Below are 21,154 nucleotides of genomic sequence, written 5' to 3' on the forward strand. Positions count from 1 at the left end.
TGATTCTAAAATTCTTGGAAATATAACACAGAATCATAGAATCATAGAATTGGCTGGGTTGGAAGGGACCTCAGAGATCATCAAGTCCAACCCTTGATCCACTACCACTGTGGTTACCAGACCATGGCACTGAGTGCCACATCCAGTCTCTTCTTCCTCCAGGAAGAAGAGTAAATCTCCCTAACCTCCAGGGACAGTAAATCCACCACCTCCCTGGGCAGCCTATTCCAATGCTTGAACATATGATTTTAGTGCCATTAATGTATTTTTAAAACACTAAGCAAACTTTAAAGCTCAAGACACGAAGCCATTCCACTTGTTCTTCTTGCCCTGACCAAACTCATTAAATCTCTACCACTGCCTAAGATGCACATCTTGATACTTAAAATGTATGGCTTCATTATATGAAGCTTTTTAAATGTACATTGGTGATAAAAAAAATAATTCATATATGTGGTGTGGATTTCAGTTGTATAATAAGGCCAATGTTTCTTATGCCAGGCTTATTCTAGTGAAGTGAGATCCTTGGCTTCTGAGGACTTACTCCCCAAAAGTAATGATGACGAACACGACTTTCTGAAAAAGTCTTGATAAATTTAAGCAGCCCATACCAACTTACACAATTTGCTTCTCTTCTCATACCTCCTACTGTAATAAATAATACAAACTGTCCCAAATTCAAAACACAATTAACATGGACATGCCATCATGCGTTCTTTCTAGGCACTTGAAAATATAAACTTGAGGAATAAAGGAGATTATAATCTGTCCTCTTGTTGAATATACAACCAGATAAGGGTTTAATAGATGAAGATTTTCTTAAGATTCTCTAAAGCTGACATTCAGACTTCTTTGATGCTGTGGAGATGTATATTTAACAGATAATACTTTCATGGAAAATCAAATGTATTCATTCAGGCCTCTTGACTAGTAGGGTATAATTCCTGCTTGGTCACTTGTTGCAGCTCCAGCCCTTGAAAGCTTAAGGATCAGAAAAGAAGCTACTGCTTTTTTCAAACTGCTTTACAGGGTATTCCCACTGCATGCAACTTTCAGGCTGCCTTCACAACTTCTTCCAGTAGAAGCATGTCCTAAGTGACATAGAGCCAACCTTCCCAGAACAGCAAGGCGTATTGTGCTTCTAGTTGGTAAATTGCCCATCTCTCTTTTCCTACTCTCATCCCATCTCAAACATCTGTAGCAAGAAAACATTGTAAATACTATCCATGCAACCACCAGTATCATTCAACTTCCAAAAAAATATAAAATAAAAAGCCCTACCACATAAAACCCCTGAAGAAACATGAAATTGCAACAGATTATGAGAACTGTACAATTTGCAAGGCAAATCTGTTTGTACTGTTGGCATAATATGCTCCTTGGGCAATATGCAGACTAGCAAACCTCCCTCTCACTGTTCCTCAGAACTGCAACCTAAAAAACACCCAGGTTGGCTTTCCCAAAGATGGTCCAATACCCCCACGGAGCAGATCACCCACGCAGACTCAGGAAATTAAAAATGTGTTTCCTCTTCTTCTTGGATTGTTCTAAGCCTTAGGAAAAGCAGAACTGTCTCAGTGCTGGGTATCCTATACAACGCAGATTCTTCCACTCAAACCCAAAAGGAAATGGGCCAGCACAGCAGGGAAATCAACAAGCACTGGTTAAAGCTCTAATGATGTATCATTTATTTCAGACTTTTTTTTTTTTTCTTTTTCTTTTTTTTTTTTTTTTTCTTTTTTGTGCAGGGACATTTACTGATAACCTTTCCTCAAAATCAGCTCTTCCATGGGGGGTTTGAATGACTTTTCATATTCCCTTGAGAAGTAACACAGTAATTATTTATGAAATTTTCTAACAAGAGGGAACATGCATGAGAAGATGATGTGACAAGGCTGGCAAAACACCAAAGACCCAGTGAGTGAACATTAATGAATCTGTTTGGCAGCAGAAGTCATGCTATAGGGATAAATCAATTAACAGTTGTTCCTGCCATGATCACACATCCCCTACTTTCCCCTAATCCCTAAATGGTTTTTCCAAATGGCACTATACAAGACTGAAAATACCATCTTTTAAAGGGTCAAGATATCTGCCAACCACGACTATATAACAGAATAGTTTGTGTGACTTATCCAACTCTTAAATTAGGACCATCCAGTCCCTGTGTGAACATCAGAAGTAAACTGCTTACTTGACCTTCATAGAGGAATCACTACCTAGATATATCTGAAAGCACCAAATACTTTATTTTTTAAATTTTAATATATGTAAAACCTTTGTTTTGAGACCCTGCTGAAATTTGAACCAATATCCTCAGTTAACCTGGACCAATCAATCAGTAATTTCTCAGTATTTAAGCCCCTACACATTTCATGTGTTAATACAGCAGAAAAAAACCCTAGAGTTTCAACAGGTTACTTTCTGAAGCATGCAAGGGAACTGAGTGTCTGCACTGAAGAGAACACTTGCACAGCTGGTCCACACAATGCATACACATGTTCTTGCCGAAGAAACCATCTTTTATTCAGTTCACTGGTTTACATCTCTAGGATTCTGTCAGGTTTTATTGTTCAAATATAAATCTGAGATCTGTAGAAACCACTATGGAACAAGCTTCATTCTTATGCCAGGTATTTGTTTTGGTTGGCTTAGTGAACTGCAAATTTCCTTTGGCAAGACTTACTGAACAAGGCACCCTTTGTAGAAGGCAGCTACACTAACCTTTTTATCTGAGCTTACAGAACCTTTAATTTGGTTCTGTAAGCTCGAACAGCTTTGTGAGATTTCCTTTTGAGCCTCTTGTAACTCCAAACACAGGGCCAAATTCTTCTACCTTTACTTATTACCAAGGAGTAACAACTCACATCTCAAACTGCAATTCCCAGAACAAAAACCTCAGGTAGCATCATGTTGGCCATTTTTATTTATTTAGAAGAGCCACAAATACTCCAACAAGAATGAATACAGTTGAGTTCCACGTACATTTCATATTCGTTCCAGTCTCTTTTAGAACTGGAGATTGAATGCAACAGATAGGAAGGTTCTGCCAACTCTGCACATAAATAAACTGATCTTGCTGATGGCATGGGGACAGCATGACACTCTTTTCCATGCCCAGCACTGTCAGGGCAGAAGCAAAGAGGAGTGGCTGCTTCAACAAAGCTGGGCTGCCAAATAGCTGTACTGGGAGCTGCTGCCCAGTGTCTCTCAGAGCAGTTTTTGGAAGTTCAAAGAATCCAGGTGGTCCTGCACTGGTTGACAGAGCTGCCACACACCACCACCAATAATAATGAAAAAATTCACGTGGTCATTCACAGAAAAACAAAACACTCTTCTTGCTTCAACTGTGGCTCTAGCCTGTAAAGTGATTATGTATGAAGGAAAGAATTCAATGTGACTTTCAGCTTTCATGAATTAGCAGAGGTTTCAAATGAAGAGGAAAAAACATGGTCTATCCGAGTCAGAGTCTGCCCAATCTGGGAGCTGCTGTCACAATAAACATGTAACCCATGACACATCACACGTATATTTTCACTACTAAGCACAACAGAGAGTCAGCATTCTTTGGTGCAAAAGCCCCATGCTCAGTCCTCCTCTATGACATTCTGTCCTGATGAATTATTTGCACTGGTGTGTACCCAGGAGTTACACTCATGAGAAAGGACAGCATCACACTCAGGCACAGAACTGTTCTCTCCATGAAGTTTCAATTAGCCTTTCAACTCAATTACACTGCATAAAAAAAAATTCTGGGATACTAAATACAAGATGTCATGTTTCATAAGAGATTTAAGAATATTATATTTTATTTTTCCTATTGACATTTAGTTTGGTTTTGAATCCAAAATATGAAGCCAAAAAAGTAAAATAAATTATCCTATGAAAGTTAACAAATTATTCCATTGTTTTTCATAGCATTGGGCAAATCCCACTGAATTAGGCATGAATTTGTCACACATGCAATAAAGAACTTAAGAGTAATACATTGTTCCCATTGTAAATCTTATTTTTAGAGGTTACATGTTAACATTTAAAACCAACTACAGGCTTAAACTTGCAATTATACCAAAAGGGGAAAAAAATAAGGAAAAGTGACTGACAACTCGGTCTGCTTTTCTGACCACTACTGTTGAAGATCCTTTATGAAATACTTCACTAACCTGATAGCTCTGTCTCATTTAACTGCTGTACGATCTAGGGTGCATTTGCTCAGGCTGCTCTCAGCCTGCAAGCATCAAAACTGCTGCCCGGGGATTTGGGAAGCCCTTCCACAATTTGAGAGGTGACCCTCATTTACCAGAGCCTTGGCCACCACCAGTATCAGGGACTGTCACCATGCAAGTAATCCCAAGGTAAAGAGACGACAATCGTCCCCTAACTCTTACCAATTTTAAACGCTGCTACTAAATGCCACATGAACGATGTAAAACCGAGTGCCTTCTTCCCCAGGAAGTGTTTACCCCCGCAGCCTGTGACCCCCCGGGGGCTCTGTATGCCGCTTCTCCGAGGCTTGCGGAGGGTGACCGGGCACTTCGGGACCTGCAGCACCCTGAAGCGTGACACTCCTCGTGGGCTCCCCACGCTGCCGGGGAGCTGCCACGGCTCCGCCAATGCTGGACGCCAACAGCACAGGGTTGAGTTCGCACTAGCGGTGCTGCGGCAGTGGGAAATTTAGGCAGGGGCCATCGCTCCAGCCCGGCTCCCGCTGCAGGTACCCTCCGCCCGGCAGGGACGGGGTGTGCCCGCGGCGCCGGGCACCCGCAGCTGTCAGGGCTGTGGGCCGGGGACAGCCACCCAAGCTGGGCATACCCTCTGCCCCAGCACGGCCCCTGCGCGAAACTCAAACCCAGCCACAACCCCAACCAGCCAAGGGCACGGAGAGCAGCCCGAAGGGCTCGGAAACTTACGGCGCTGGCAGAGTCCCGGCACGGCCGCCAGCAGCCGGGCCGCCCCCAGGAGGGCTCCGGGGCCGCGCTGGCACTTGGGCACGGAGACGATCCCCGCGGTGAGGCACGCCAGCAGCGGCACCCACATCATGCGCCGCGGCCGGCACCGTTCCCGTTCCCGCTCCCTCGCCCTCTCCTCGGAGCCGCGTCTCGGCGCAGCGGCGAGCTCAGTCCCGGCCCCCGCGGGGGCGGCGGCGGGGCCGGGGGAGGGGCGGCGGCTGCGGCGGGCCCGGCACAGGTAGGGCGCAGGGCGGCGGCGGGGCGGGAGCGGGACGCCGCACCTTAGGGGCAGCACCCGCCGCGCCCCCGCGCCCCGCCGGGGGCGGCCCCCCGGCGGCAGCGGCGGCGACGGTGCCCGGGTCGAGCGCGGAGAGCGGCTCCCTCCATCCGCTTCCAGCCCGGCGCGTAAGGGGCGCCCGGCCGCGGGGAGGCACTTGACACCGCGCGGGGAGCGGCGGTGGCCCCGGCCCCGCACCTCCCTCAGGGAAACAACCGCCCGGCGGCTGTCCCCGCCCCCCTCTCCTCTCCAGTCGTCCCCGGCCGGAGGGCCGCGCCGCCAGGTGGGCGCTGGCCGCCGCCGTCCCGAGCTGCCGCCGGAGCCGTTTCTCCGCGCCGCGGGGCCGGGCTTGGGGAGCGGTGAGCACGGGAGCGCGGCCGGCGGTGCTGCGCCGCCCCTGCCGCCCAGGCCTCCCGCACAGCCGCCGGGCACCGCGGCGGTCGGGGCGCGCCGGGCCCGCGGGTCCCCCCGGTTGCTAGGAGACGGCAGCGGGGCAGGTTCCGTGGCCGGGGGCGGGCGGAGGCGGGGCCGGTCCCGGCGGTGAAGTCATTGCACCCGCCCGCGCCTCTTTGTTCGGCGGCGGCTCGCGGCACCCATTGTTCGCATCGCCGCTGCCCCGCCGGCTGCGCCAGCGACCGCCGCGGGGAGGCGGGCGAAGGCCGCGGGCACGGCGTTGCCCCGCCCGCCCCTCGCCTGGCCGGCGGTTCTGGTTCTGTCTCTGCGGGAAACCAGAACCGTCACCCAGGCCTCCTTCTCATCCTCACTCCCGAGTTGTTGCTGTCCCCGACCCCCGGTCCGTCCGCCCTGCTGCCAGCAGCACGCCCAGCCCTTGTTGCGGGCCCCTCACACCCCCACCTCCCCCCCCGCCCCTCCCATTTGCTTCACGTTACCTCAAAATACCTCTCCTCCTGTTATCGCTCCTATCGCCCTCCCCGAGTAATTTCTGCTCGGAGTTTCCACCTCTTGGGGCGAAGTGGAAGGAACGCAAAGGTTAACCCTGCCCTGGGCCGGGTGGAAAGTACCTCGCAACGCAGCCCAGGAAAGCCCCGCCGGGCCTAGGTGCGCTCTGCCCTCCCGGCACTCCGCTCCTTGATTTTGTTTCCTCCCCCGCCCCCCGAGGGCTTTGCTCCCGGGTGATGGTTTCCCAACAGGTGAGATGCACCTGGGCACCTCGTTCTGTCACACCGGGCTGCGGGCCCCACCGCGAAGGCAGGAGGGGGCTCGGTCCACTGGGCCTCTGCTAAGCAAAGAGGCGGCAACAGCCATCTCTGTGTCATCGCTTCGTTTCTGTTACTGCCGAGGCGGTGTCAGTGAGCACACGGTCCCAAAATAGTATCTTGAGGAGACAACCAACTGTGCCTGCACAATTAATAAACTGTGCGAATGCAAGCGGTGTAAATACTGTGCGGTTTCACAGTCCTTAAGAACGAAAGGCTGCTGTAGCTTTTTCAGACCCTGCACTAAGCCTGGCGGTGCTGAGATAAGCATGGTTTTATCATCTACACGTCAAAGGTCAGAAACCAAATGCACACTGTGTTTCTTCAAGGTCACAGAGGCAATGGAGCTGTCCTACACTCCCACTCTCGGGAGTTTTTAAACACTGACATCTTTCTGTTTCACCTTGGAAAAATGCCCTGTTTCAGATGTGTCATTCCTAAATCAGCCATGGCTCAAATGGGGATAACGGGATGCGAGAAAGCCACATGCACTGATGGTGACGTACAGGGGTGGCATCTACATGGCTTCAAAGAGTGTGGCGTTGTTGACCTAAAAGCACCATGATTTCAGAGGTCGCAGTTTCAAACTATGTAAGTAGTGAGCTGTATGTCCCTTGAGAGCTCTGTTGGGTGATACTCTTTGAAATGGGATGCACTCGTGGCAGATGAACTGAACTCAGCTTGCTCCTGTTTGACACCGGAATGTCTAACTCCTAGCTGCAGAGTCACAGTGATTCAGATGTATTTGGAGGAAAACAAATCCAAGATGAGACAGGAATATAAGGAATTATCTTTAAATAAAATGCCTGCAGAGGCAAAAGTCACTGAAACTCAGATCTCTATCTATTACTCTGTTATTCTACCGAGTTTTATAATGGAAAGTGTGTGATTCTATGTTCTTCCATTACACGAATACCCAATTTCTTGAAGTCTTGTAATGTGCTTTCTTTCCATTTACTTTATTGAAAACAAAATATAATTGTCTATCACAGTGCTGGCGAGTAGCCTGTCTTTTCAGGGAACAGTTTTGAAAATGTTGCATCTGCGATGGATGTTTACCAGAGCTGGTCAAAAACTCCAAAGCATTTCTTACAAAACCCATGTTCCTTTTTTGGTCAAGTATTTCCAACCATCTTTCATGTGCCATTTCATGGGGGAGAGTCCAAACCAAGACTGCAAAGGGAAGAGTGGTGGTGTTTCAAAATTTCAAATATCAAAACTTCTAAAAAATGAACAATACATCATGTGCTCGCTAGCCTGTCATGTGATTATCATGGCATCTTAGACACAATTACAAATCCCCTAGAAAGTATCTTGGTACATTAAATCAATTGCACTTTCCTCCAACTTTCCCTATTTTGATTATTTAAAATCTTGCTGCAGTACAGTAACTGTTTTGGATTTGGTGGCTGAACTTGATGCCACTGACATGCACATTGTATTTATTTCCCATATATCTAAATAAAAGGATCACATGGTTGTCTGTCAAATACAATTGCATCTGCTATTGCTTGGGTTCTTTTTTTTTTTGCATGTTTGAGTCTAAACTGCATCTGCTTTATATAAATAAGTCAGTGTATTTAGCAAGTCTTTTATAGCCCATCAATTTAAAATGATGGAAGAATTCAAATTCAATAGCTTTTCCCAAGAAATAGATTGCCAAGGAATCATAGGCCTCTCACCAGTCTTGTGGGCTATGAACAATCCACCTTTTGTATCCAGTAAAATTCTGTGTAATTTCCAGATGTCCCATAAAATACACATTTTTTTTTAACAAAATGTAATTTTGTCCTCTTGATGAAGTTGTGATGCATTTCCATATAAAACATTAAAACTACACATTGCTTCACATTTCTGGACTCAGTTCTCATGATTAAACCTGGCAATATCGACTTTCAAAATAGAATATTTACTCCCCAAAATAACATTTTTCATATTTTTTTCATTAATCCCTCCCTTAGTTACAGGTCCACACTACTGAACTTCTTTATGCACATGACACAGAAAGAAAATGATGCATTTTAAGGAAAAGGAAGGATCCATAATGACCGATACTCCAAACAATTTTTCTTGAAGTTTTCCTTTGATTTCACATGAGAATTTTATGCTGGCTTACAAATCTTGCTTAGGTTTGCAGCTTCAGTGGCCTCAGCAGGCCTGCATGAAACAATCTGGCAACACCTGATGCGTCATCTTTTTGCATCGACTTGCTTGAAGCCAACAGTTTGGTCAATGTTATACTGAGACAGCTGGAATAACACCTTCTGGTTTCCATACATTTAGCCTAGAGTCTTGTATGTACTTTTTCTATTCTTATTCATCATATATTTGTGTGAGTTTAACTATAAGATGATTTTTTTTCATCTAAGTGCCAGTAATATTCCCTCTCTTCTGCTTTTCTACAGAGAGTTACTTGAAAACCTCAGCAATATGCTTCTCTTGATTTCTTGTACAACCAATCAAATTCTAAAATGCTTATATTAAAAATAATGTATATAGGCCACTAGGAATCCCAGATCTTGATCTTGTGTGCTTCAGTGCTTCCTAGAAGCCCACGGAAGGAAGCATTATGTTGTAGGACAATAATGCTGAAATATTTCACACCATTGTGAGCAAAAAACATTGCAGTTTAGATTGATTCTCAACCAAAGTTGTGTGTGTGCATCTGAGACAGCAGCGACTTCTCAGCTGAGGATTTATCACTCTGTTTAGGGTTTCTAGGTGAAAAGCAATGCTTTATGCTCTATACAGACACTCATTTCCTAGGACATTTGCAGTACAGACAGCTGATCTATAAATGAGCATTGAGAGAAGCCTGAGAGAAGGTGGCCTTGTCCTCAAAGAAAGAGTAAGATGATTTTTCTAGAGGCAAGCTAGCATAAGAAATTATTTCTACAATCCAACTAAGATGCTCAATGCATAAAAACGTGTATTTTAACAAGTGATCAAAGCCTAGGGTTGTTTATCAAAATGCTCTAATAATCTCTTTCTGGAAGCATTTACTGAAAAAAACCCAGCAGGATATTCAGTTAACAGATGTATTCTGAAAGAAGAACATCTTAATTGCTGTCACACGCAGAGTTTTGAAGAATACTGTTACACTAAGATTTTTTTGGTACCTCCACTATGCTTTTTTTTATGTGACAGAACTAGTATTTCAGATAGAAGTTGTTTTCTTCCTTTTGACATGTAAACTTGTGGCATGCTTTGCAAGCCTTTCTGACTGCAGACAGAAGAGCTCCCCTGTGGCCTGTCTTTAAAGTGTAAAATATACCTGGGCTTCTAAATGCTGTCATTAGTATTTTCCAGACACTTCATCACATATTTGCATGCACAATGGCTTGATTTCAGGAAAGAAAAGGAAAAAAGAGAAGTAAGCCAGATAAGTTATTTCATTAACCTTACTTCACTGGGATTTTTGCCTGAAGGACTGAAGACCAGAGCCCATTTTCTTGTTTTCCTTCAGTGATTAAGAGAGAATGAAGAACATACTGTTTTACTTAGTTTTATATTCACAAAGAACTGCAGCCCACCACAAAGCACTCATTAGAGTTTTGATGCTAAGTGTATATTTTTCAAGGTCCATGGAGAATGGAAGAAGGTGAGGTTTTTTCTCTTGAAGATCCACAGATGCTAAGTCTGCTGTGCTCCTCTGAAATCACACATTTCAAAGAGCTGTGACATAAACAAACAGCTTTTCCATTTCTACAGAGGACCAACAGTCACTGTGAAGTTCAGCAACAGTCGTGCACTTTTATCAGATATTTTTTATATTGCTGCAAGCTGAAACTATCCACATTACTCTGGCACTCCAGGTGTTTTTCTTTCTTTTACCACCACCCTTTTCCTTCTGTTCTTATTGCCTGTCTCCTACCTTTCTCTCTGGTACTTGAATAAGGCATGTAATTTCCACTTACTTCTGACAGTCAGTTTAGGTGCCAGACCAGTGACTGTTACACATAGCTTGTTTATTTTTCCATTTTCTTCTTCCACAAAATTTAGTTTTTTCTTTTTCTGAACTGAAGACTATTTCTCCCCTTCCTCCTTACTCCCCCCCTGCATTAAAGTTATTTTTTACTCTTATATTTTTTTTCCCCCCAGTTACTTCAGTTGGGTCCTCAGATACTTTACAGGCCTCTTGCTTTCTCTATCTCCCTCCTCTGCTTTCTGCTTCTTTCACTTCCCTAGCAGAGTTGCAAGGTCATGATTGCTGCTGCTGCAGCTAACTTAAGCGGTGCTGCAATTTCTCCCTCATCCTCTTTCCATGTTATTTCAGGCCTCTTCTGTCCCCAGGCTTTAAGATATTGGGTTACCAAAGTGGGAGATGAAATATTCCATAAAAATACCACAGGCCTGACATTTTGGAAAGTTTTCAGAGAAAATTCCCAGGTAAGCCACTGTCACCATTAGCTCAGTCATATTTCTCAGAGGTTTCTTAGGTGATATTTTACAAGGAACTAGTAGAAAGAAAAAGCTAGTAGCTAATGAAAGGTAGTAGGAAATATTTCTTGGGACTTCTGAAAGATTAAAGCTCATCCTGAGAAACTATTGAGGAACTAAATTGTTAGAGGTTGGAAGGGAAAGTTAAGTTGTGGCTTAGAAACAATACTGGTATTGTTTATCAGAAATTAAAGTTGAATTTTAGCACAGTAGACTCTATAGATCAGACTCACAAGTATCCTACAGTTACACTGCAAAAATTTGTAGCAGGGTGATTGCTGACTCCAAATCATTTTCTCCTGTGCATGGTTCAACTGCTCAGTCTGGTGCATTGACTGGTGGCTGATGAGTGGAAAAATTCCACAGGCAAGCTGTGTGTGTGTGTGTATGTAACAGGGGGGAAATGGGAAGGCTTGGGAACCAGGACTGATAGAGTGTGTTTTTCTAGAATTATCAAAGGTTTTGATCCTCTCTGATAGGATTTCATCTGGTCTTGTCTTCAGTCTTGAAACATGCTATGCACATTATAGCCAGAATTCTCTCTAAGGGGTGTTTATCTGCATATCCCCTCCCCTCTATAATCAGATCACTTCTCAAGACTCACTGCTAACATGGCAACTCAAATTAATCAAGAAATGTTTAATGGTGAAATTCAGGAAAAATGGGGGCAGAAGGGGGTATTTAGAAATTGTAAAAACCCCACAACATATTACTTAATGATTTTTGTAATTATTTCAGATGTATATATGTGCATATGTCTCCTTTCCTCTCAAATCCTACTGATCCTTAGATTGTTATCGGTTTGGCATAGGAGATATGTGTTGGGGCAGCACCTCGTAGAAGTTCATCCCTACTTCTGAATTTTTTTTTTATTCATATCAATAAAACTTCTATTGTCCAGTTCCAGAATCCAATAGAGCTGTAGTTATTGGTTTTACTATTTTTCCTTCACAGTATAATAAATGAGATTCATTTTAAAACAATGTATAATGAACTTGTGGAATTCATTGACTCCAGATAAGAACTTCATAGAATTTAAAATATATATTTATATGAATTTTATGTACCTTTATACTATCTAGGATAAAAATTCATAACAGAGCTAAGCTTTCATGCTTCAGAACAAGAACCAACATCTCTCTGGGGCTACACAGAAATTTCCCCTGCAGGCATTCAGTGATGTGGTCCTTTACTGGTGATTTCTGCCTTTGCTGAGGCATCTGGTACCAGCTGTTACTGAAGTCAGGGTAAGGCATGAGAGGGACTATGGGATTCATGTACTGCTAAGGCAGAGATGCTACTTTTTTGGGGACAGACAATTCTAGCTCATTTTGAAGCAGTCTAGGAGTAGCTGAATTGTTCAACAATATTTAAATAATCAATATAAACTGAGGACCAAAATTAAGGTCCCACTATTAGCATACTCTTGATAAAAATGGTGATGCAATGGTTGTTAAAGAGACAGACTTTAAATCAAACAGAAGTGTTAAGATTAATGGAGAAATGACTAGGTGAAGTTGTATAGATTATATAATATGGTGGGTCAGGAAAGATGATCATTATGATTATTTCTTCATTTATTTTCTATCAGTCTTCTAAGTAGCCACACTGCTACAGGTAATTAACAAACCAGTATGATTTGGCCTCAGGGGATAATGGAACACAAAATATGAATTTGAAGGATATGTGTCCTGGCTGACTCTGAAACAAGTCAAGTTTCTTCCCATGTGTGGGTGGAAACCACTGATACTCTTGGTTTATTTTTTAGTGCTTTGTTGTCAGCTGGTTTGTCCACTTCCCTACAAGAACGTAAGAGGTGCCCTTCCTGTAGGAGGAGAGGGTAAACCAAAAATAGAATGTATCAGATCTTACTGGGAGTCAAAATGGAGTTGTATGTATAAGTCAGAATGAAATTTTCAATCTAAAACCAGAAGAAATATAGTTCTTTGTTGTTTATAAATTCTTTGAGCCTATGAGAATATAGGTTTTCCTCCCTCTTGAAGTATCTCCTACTTAATTTGTTCTTTTATTTGCAGTCTGTGCTCTGGGATGTCAGTCAAGTAGTATAAACATATCACAGAAATTATAAAAAGAATATGCATTAGTATTATGCTAACACTAAAAAGTTGAGTACAGCTTGATTTCAAATTATAGTAGTTTTCTTTCTACAGCAGTTTCTTTCTGTATAGTATTTTCTGTAGTAGTTTTACATTTATACTCTGTGGCCATATCACCTCAGGGGCTTCTTTATCCTTGTTCAGATCCTCACTCTGTATTCTACAGTCTACCAGAAAAGTTTTGATGAGATCCACTTATCTAAGGAACAAAACATAACATTCACTGCATAATGTTATGAATTTTAGATACATAGATACATAATAAGATTTCTTAACATACGTTTTCATTATCTAAAACTGGTAGTTCACTGAAATTCAAATATTTATAATAGATTAACAATACCTGTGCAAGAAGTCAGTATTGACCACCTGGTAAAAACTGAATGAAGAAGAAGCAGTGACTTTGAGGTGATTGATGGAAACTGTAGAGAGTTGTAGCTAAATAGAGTATTGAAGCAGAATTCTGATTCTTGGTGCAAAAAGGTGTCAGTGGCCGTGGTATTCTTTTCCTTCTGAACTCCTACTATTTTCAAGTAGCTTGAATTTCTGAAGAGTGCCTACAGAGCCATCTTTTCTCTGTAGAGACCATAAGATGTGCACAACCTGCCTGCCACCCCCATTGTGTTACCCAAATGGTGGCTGGGCACACACCATCTGGCTCTTTAGCCACCTATTGCTCAGTAGTTTATGCTTTCTTTTATATTGTTTATATTTATTTTGTTCTAGGTTTCTTCTTTTACAAAAAAACAAAACAAAACAAGTAATGGATAGATTTTTTTTTTTTTTTTTGACAATTTTTAGATTGGCTTTCAAATCCAAAGCATACACAAAGAAAGCAAATTATTCATAGGGCTGTTGGATTTGATAAGCTTTTTTTCCCTTGTTTTTATATTTGTGTTATCCTTTTTTTTTTTTTTTTCTTCCAGAGCAAACTTTTCCCCCCCTCTAAGCTCTTTCAGCCATAGCAACTGAAGAGGCTGTCTGTAACACTACTGGGCAAGCTATTTTTCTGTTCCAAACACAGGGCTGTAGTCTGATGGTAGTTCTCTAAAGAAGAACACGGAACCTTTAGGTGGCAGCCAAGGGCTACCATTTGAATCTCTAGATTTATTAGTTGTGTGGTTTATGGTCTCTGCTTCAGGTAACAAAGAGGATATGATGAAGAATTCATTTCTAAACCATCCAAAAGTAAAGCAGAAGGAATTTCACCCGAGTAAAAAAAATATTAAAAATCTGGATCAAGTGTGTTCTTGGGAGCTCTCTCTGTGGTCTCATGCCCTTCTGTCACACTCTGCCTCCTTCAAAGTACTCTTAAAACTACACCCTAAAATCTTACTCCTATTGATAACTCTGCTGTAAAAATGGCATTCAATATAGTGCTTTTGTGTCGTCTCCAGAACGTGAATGATACTGTGTGTCTGGACCTGGGAGGAGGTTGGAAACCATTGACAGTCCCTGAAATGCATCTCCTCTACCCCAGGGCCCATCACAGGGTGGCCAGGGCTGCTGGTGCCCTTGACTCCCTGGGGCTGCAATGCCTCTGAAATGCTCCTGAGCAATCTGGGGCATGCCATGAGAGACTGTGACTCCAAAGATGGTCATTCAAACTATATTTTCAGGCATATTATCCCTATGCCAATCTAAAACAGAGCTTTGTGTTGTGTATGTGTCTTTTTTTTTTTTTTTTTTTTTTTTGGTTTGTTTTTTTTTGTTTGGTTTCTTTTTAAATAAAAAATTGACTTGTCAAAAGCCTGAAGTTACTTTGCTGTAGCAGATGTGCTGAAATTCTGCTGAAATATATTCTTGCAATATGTTAATGTCATCCAGAGATGTTAAAATGTTTGTTGATGATGAGAAAGCTATTTGAAAGAAACTGTAGACTCTGGTGACTTTCTTTTAGGGACAAAAATCCATCCTCGTTTTTACAGATAACTGCACAGGGATAGCTTTTGACAAATTTTGATGCCGAATTTTTAATTTTTTTTTTTAACTTGCTGTCATTTTCCTGCAAGAAAACATGGCCACATTTGTGTTGCATTTTTGGGAGTTAAAACCGGAAAATGAGACACTTACAAATAACCTCATCTGTTTATTGTACTGTTCCCAACGTTTTTTGTTGCATAATTAACAATCACATGAAACCAGAAATCTCAGTTTACCTCTGCAGTCTAATGCAGCCTATATTGTCTCACAATCCCACAGAAAGGTTGAAATATCAGACACAGCAGTGCCAGAAATCTAGGTAAGTGCAGAACAAACATCCAAATTCAGCAGTGATACACTTAATTGTGTCCTCTGATTACAAACCATATGTTAAAAATCAAGTAGTTTAACTTGAATGGTGAGTGATGCCATGATTAATAAGATTGGTTTACATCAAGATTTGCATTAGAAAATATGACTTTCTTTTAAACAACTAGTAAATGTGGGTGTATCTGATTATGTGGGTATTTATTAGGTAAGATTTGTTTTTCTCCCCTTCTCTTTCTTTCTGTCACATTCCCTACCTTGTGAGTACCCATATGAATGACTGGGGACATATGTAAGCCCCATTTCCAGTATTTCTGACTCTTCAGGTACAAGCAAAGTGTTTCCAGAAGACTGACAGTTTCTTTAACACACACTCAGACCTCTGCTTCCCTGCAGAGCCTGTTCACTGGTTTGTGTCTAGTTAGCTCTCAGTGGAAGCAGAAAGGTGAGTGAGCCTGTCTTTTCCCACCTACAGAGAGGTGCTGTGCTGTTCTTATTAATGTTGTTATCCCCTTAGTCCCCTGTGTTGCTGCATGTTAGTTCACCTTCTGTTGCATAAAAAGGGCAGTCATTAAGCTTTATAAATTCTTTGAATTTTGATGGTTCGCTCCCATGATCTGCCCCAAACTTCCTCTCATTCAAGTCCCTGCTCGATTGCTTTCACCTCCAGGAAGCAAAGAATAAGGCATCTAATTCATGTGATTGAAATTACTTAGCTAAGAGAATGGTCTGAGCTGGTGTGGAATATAGCCAAGATACCACAAAACATGTCTTTGTAATTCGGGAGGCACCAGCAGAGGTATACATATTAAAAAAGAAGGTAGAGATAAGTTTTCCACCTAAAGGACACTCCTCCTGAGTGTATATTCTTTATTACATGCATTCTGTTTGTTCGTATAACAAAACATTGGAGCCTGACTTAATAGAAGGAGAGTTACTAAATGGCCCACTTACTCTTTAGGTAAAGAATTTATTACTGCATAAACATTTTTTTTTTTCAAATAAAAAATGCCCATTCACCTCCTATTCAGCCATTCAGTCTCTTTGGAGGTAAAAATCTCCTTGGAAGGTCTGCCTCATAATAGTGGTTTTCTAAGTGACAACGGCCATAGGGGCACTTATGCTCTGTCTTGTGCAGAGCTACACTAAGTTGTTTTGTGACACATTTCCCTTCCTGGGGAATATTTGGGATATGGGGGTGGTTTTCAAATGTTTGGATGAGAAAAGAAATGATCTCACACGTTGCCGGAAAGAAGGGGCTTAGTGCAATGGGAGGCAAGAGAGGACGTGTCCAGTATGGTGAAGAAGGAATTACACATTAGCTCATATAAATAATAATAGCAGGTGTGGGTAATTGCACTTCAGTAAAACTGTATTTGAAAGCAGTTAAGTTGTAGTTTCTTAGCAACTGCTGCTGTCAGGCACGTTTTAAGTGGCCAAGGCTTTCAAATTAAGCAACACCCGTAGACTGCTATGCAACAGCATTAAATGGGAGGAACACTAAAGCAGAAGTGTTTCTACTCTCTAAACAGAAACACAGCACAGGGCCAGAGCCACAGGGGAGATGATGAAATAGAGAAAGCAGAAATTATGTCTACATTTCTAGGTAAGCCTTTTCAGGAAGAATAATTTAGGAGGAACTCTTCTGGAGAAAAGCACGATCCATAGCCTACTCAGTGCAATGGGTAGACCTTAGGGAATGTTGGCAGGGGCATAATTTGTATTTAGATAACTTTTAAATGTTATTTACACATTTTGTTATGGTTTTTTATGTATTTGTCATGTAAAATCTATGTGTGTGTATGTAAAGGATTTTATTTTATGAGAATGACTGTATCTATGGTTAGATATTTAAGTATCTATGTGAAATGTTAATGTTTTAAGTAATGATGATCACTTAAGACCATGCTGCCAAAAAAGATGATTTTGGGTGTTGGATAATAGCATTTCATGGAAGAAGACAGTGCTAAAGACAGCTAAGGGCAAATGAAGCATAGTTAAGAAGAAGGAGGCTGGAGGGTTCATCTTTTTGTCTAGCTGTTGCAAACTTGCATTTGGCTAATTCATCCCTTAGAGTTGCTTTGAATTCCGTATGGAAAGAGCTATTTCTGACTGTCAATATTTCCCTGGTTGGGTAGGTCCTATCCTAGCATGCTCTAAATTCATTATCCATAGAGCCAGCAAAAAGTTCTTAACTATATTTTTTTTCCTCTTTGAAACCAGAATATTTTTTGGCAATACATAGACTTGGATACGTTTTCTGGGGAAAAGTTCTCCAACCCAAGATGGAAATACCAATGTATTAGTTAAGGCAGTCCCTGGATTAACAAGCTTTACATTCTGGGCAAGTGCCCTGACTTCTGGTTTACTATTTTGGTGAGTGAGAATGTCAATCTGTCACTTACATGAATGGTATGGTATATCATGCCCTTATTCCATCTCTGTGAAAGTCTTCTTACTTTTTTTAAAGTAAAACTTCGAACGCAGAAGAACAGTGGAAATGCCTTTGACATGTTTTAAAACACCTTAGTTATTTCCATATTTTCTTCCAAGTGCAAGTCATATTTTTTTGACTGACTTTTGTTAACATATATATAGAAAAGTCTTTTGTGAAAAGAATGCCCCTATATCCTTCTGGAGGGCAGTGTAGTGTTTATTTAGAGTGAGGTGAGCCTATACAAAGTATCCACAGTTCTAAACACTGATAAATAGTAGTATCGTTCTTTTTATTCAGTTCTAGCTGTTTAATGTTTATCCTATTTCTTCATGCAACCTCTAGTCTGACTTAGATTCCAGTATAACCACAGTTAAAAGTCATTTATTCATTACGTGATCCAAAACACATACAGTATTCCCAGGGGCTTCCTATGTTGTCTCCAAAAGTTTAGAGACAGTCCTTGGGTTTGAAGAGAAGAACTTATTTATCCATGACTGGTTGCTATTAGATGGAGAGTCTCCAAATATCCATTTTTCAGGATAAGGCTTTTAGCTTTTTAAAAACATCTCACTGAAGTATCTATCCACCAGCTTTAAAAAAAAACTTCATGAAACTTTCTGATCACTTTAACTTATTGAAATGAGTTTGATGTTGGTTTTTTTGTCACATTTCATCATTTAATTCCTGACTTGCTTGTTGTTTGCTTGCTTGTATTTCTTCATGTGACATAAACCTCATCTTTCAGTATTTCACGGTCTTGTTTTTTCCATTTCTGTTCCACAGAGCTGATGAATGCCCATGATTTTCACTGCGGGATGGTACACAGATGTTACACTAAAGGATGTATTTGTCAGTTCAAATTTTAGGACAGAAAACAGTAAAACTACATGAACCCAAGTAATAATCTGTCTTCAGTACCTTTAGTTCTGATGAACATCCCCTTTCTTTCTGCAAGTTTTCATAGATTTTTCTAGCAGAAGAACTGAATTGCAAATATAAGTGGACTCTGTAAATAAATATAGTCTGTTGTACACTGAAACCCATATTTTCAGAAATGGCCTGGGATTCAAAGTACATTGGTATTGAGCAACACATTTTTAAATATCTAATTTAGAAATTTTTCTTGCTGAAAAATCTTGGTTCCAAACCAAGATGTCACCTTTTTCTGTGTCCCTTTTTTTCCTCGCTGAGCTCAGGTTAAATGATTAGGAAGAAATCAATAAATCATCACAGATATTGCCTGATTTCTTTGTTGTTGTTGTTGTTGGCTTTTTACTTTGTGGAACAGGAGTGTATTTCTTTCAATAAGTTTATTTAAAAAATTATATAATCTTTCATTACTCAGTAGCTATTTTGCAGTTAATTATGTGTCAGTCCAGTATATTATTCTGAGTGATATTCAGAATCCACTTCCATAATTGTATATCTTGTTTACTTACACCATACTCTTTAAAGCTATCTTCATTTGCCAATGGCAGGGCACCTATCCCATAAAAATGAACATGTTTTTGTAGTTTAAAAAAGATAATGCTCTCTCTATACAGCCTTTGTCTATTACAGCCAATTAAATCAGTGACACTTCATTTCTCTTTTTATTGTCCGGAGTCTATGATTGAAATGAAACAGTGACTCACTCTTATATAAAACAGGTCCATATTTTGCTTCTTAACTTCATGTATCTTTTCAAAGTATGCGCGTGCCAGTTCAAATGTGCATGTGGCATCATTGGGAAGGAATTTGGAGGCAGAATAAAAGTATTCATTCCTTTCAGCAGAATATTCCACCTATTTAAAGATCATAAAGCATGTAGATGGGAAATGCCTAAAAAAAAATATAAACCCAAGGGAAGCATAAAAAGAACAGGTTGAAATGGACCATCTGTGAAAACTTTTGGAGTATCTGATATAAGATTTGAATAGCTGGCATACAGAATGAAAGCCTCATTACCTCCAGATGATGCAGATGCTGGGTCTGCCTTAAAATATCGCAGAATTGTTCAAACTTCATGACAGTAACTCTGGTAAGTTGGATGAATGACATTGTCTCAGCTGGATTCAATAGGCTGACACCATCTGAGCAATTAAACAAGAGAAGGGTCCTTCTTTTTATGTCAGTTTACACACAGGATTTGCAGTCTTGCTATATTGTAAAATGCAGGAAATCTGACTTTGGTCAGCCAAATTTGGCAATTCCATGAGAATTCCTGAAATTGTTTGAGTGAAAAGCAATCTGGATCATTTTATGACTAGACCTACTGCTCTATGAAAGCTGGTGATAAATAACCATACTATATAAATAAGGATTTTTTTTCTTAGCCTTTTCCTCCTCCAATTTCTTTTAAAATATTTTTTCTACAGAATCTGGTGGAAATATAGTCTTAGAACTGAAAAAATGCATTGTTTCATCAACGTTCAGTTAACCAGTATTAATTTTTAAAAAAACCTATTTTTAACACTGCTATCTTTCAGTAACAAATATTTCTTGGCCCTAGGATCTTTCCCTGAGATGAAAGGGAGAAGAACAGATTAAAATATGACCAGGAAGTGATGTTGGCTGTAATTTAAAGACCACCTCTAAAATTACCTATAGAATCATAGAATTGGCTGGGTTGGAAGGGACCTCAGAGATCATCAAGTCCAACCCCTGATCCACTCCCGCTGCAGTTACCAGACCATGGCACTGAGTGCCACATCCAGTCTCTTTTTAAATATCTCCAGGGACGGAGAATCCACCACTTCCCGGGGCAGCCCATTCCAATGCCTGGTCACCCTCTCCATAAAGAAATTCTTTCTAATATCCAACCTAACCCTCCCCTGGCACAACTTAAGACCGTGCCCTCTTTTCAGAGTCAGCTTTGCCCCATTCCCCCCTTTCCTTATGTGTTTTTTGTTTTTTGAGGTTTTTTGAAGTGAGGGTCCCAGTTTCTGAGCAAAAGCTTGGAATGTGTATATATAACATAATTAAGCAATACAGTAAGTGAGCCATTCAAATTGGAATGAAAAATTCCCCACCAGATTTTAGAACAGCTGCTGGAGTCATGTGGATAAGCCTGCTCCCAGTCTGATCACAGGAAGGAAAGATCAAAGGATTGTTCAGAGCTAACCTCGTCTACAGTAGAGCAAAGGAAACAAGGCCAAATGTCTATGTTTTTTTTTTTTTGAGGCTTTTTAAAATTACTTCTGTCCATAATTATTGGATAGACTATGGAAACCTTGTTTTAAAAATTTCAGGCTCAATTTGAGATTATTCATCCATATTCTCCGTAGGAACAAACATGTTGCTATGGAGATGGACCAGAGTAAAGACAAAATATAGATGCAGATAGATTCCCCAGAGGAATGTAATTTGAGGCATAAGTACACTGTTTAAACAGTATAAACATTATCCTGGTATTACTTGTTTTCTCCATCAACAGTACAACAAAATACCCCTAATCCTAAGTGATCTGTTGTTGTTTTAGGAATGTT

General features: G+C 41.1%; 1 protein-coding gene across 4 annotated transcripts in view; it reads right to left on the bottom strand.

Annotated features, from left to right (window-relative positions):
• ITGB8 (integrin subunit beta 8) overlaps window positions 1-5,752 on the bottom strand; it is a 48,102-nt gene extending 42,350 nt beyond the window's left edge. The window contains exon 1 of one of the 4 annotated variants that reach the window (XM_071735743.1): window positions 4,911-5,752. In XM_071735743.1, the coding sequence (XP_071591844.1) occupies window positions 4,911-5,040 (130 nt within the window). In that variant the 5' untranslated portion in view covers window positions 5,041-5,752. The other 3 variants (XM_071735742.1, XM_071735746.1, XM_071735744.1) reach the window with 3 other exon arrangements.
• Window positions 5,753-21,154: the final 15,402 nt, after the last annotated feature.

The sequence above is a fragment of the Heliangelus exortis genome, chromosome 2, assembly GCF_036169615.1.
Source record: "Heliangelus exortis chromosome 2, bHelExo1.hap1, whole genome shotgun sequence".
NCBI classification, from domain to species: domain Eukaryota; kingdom Metazoa; phylum Chordata; class Aves; order Apodiformes; family Trochilidae; genus Heliangelus; species Heliangelus exortis.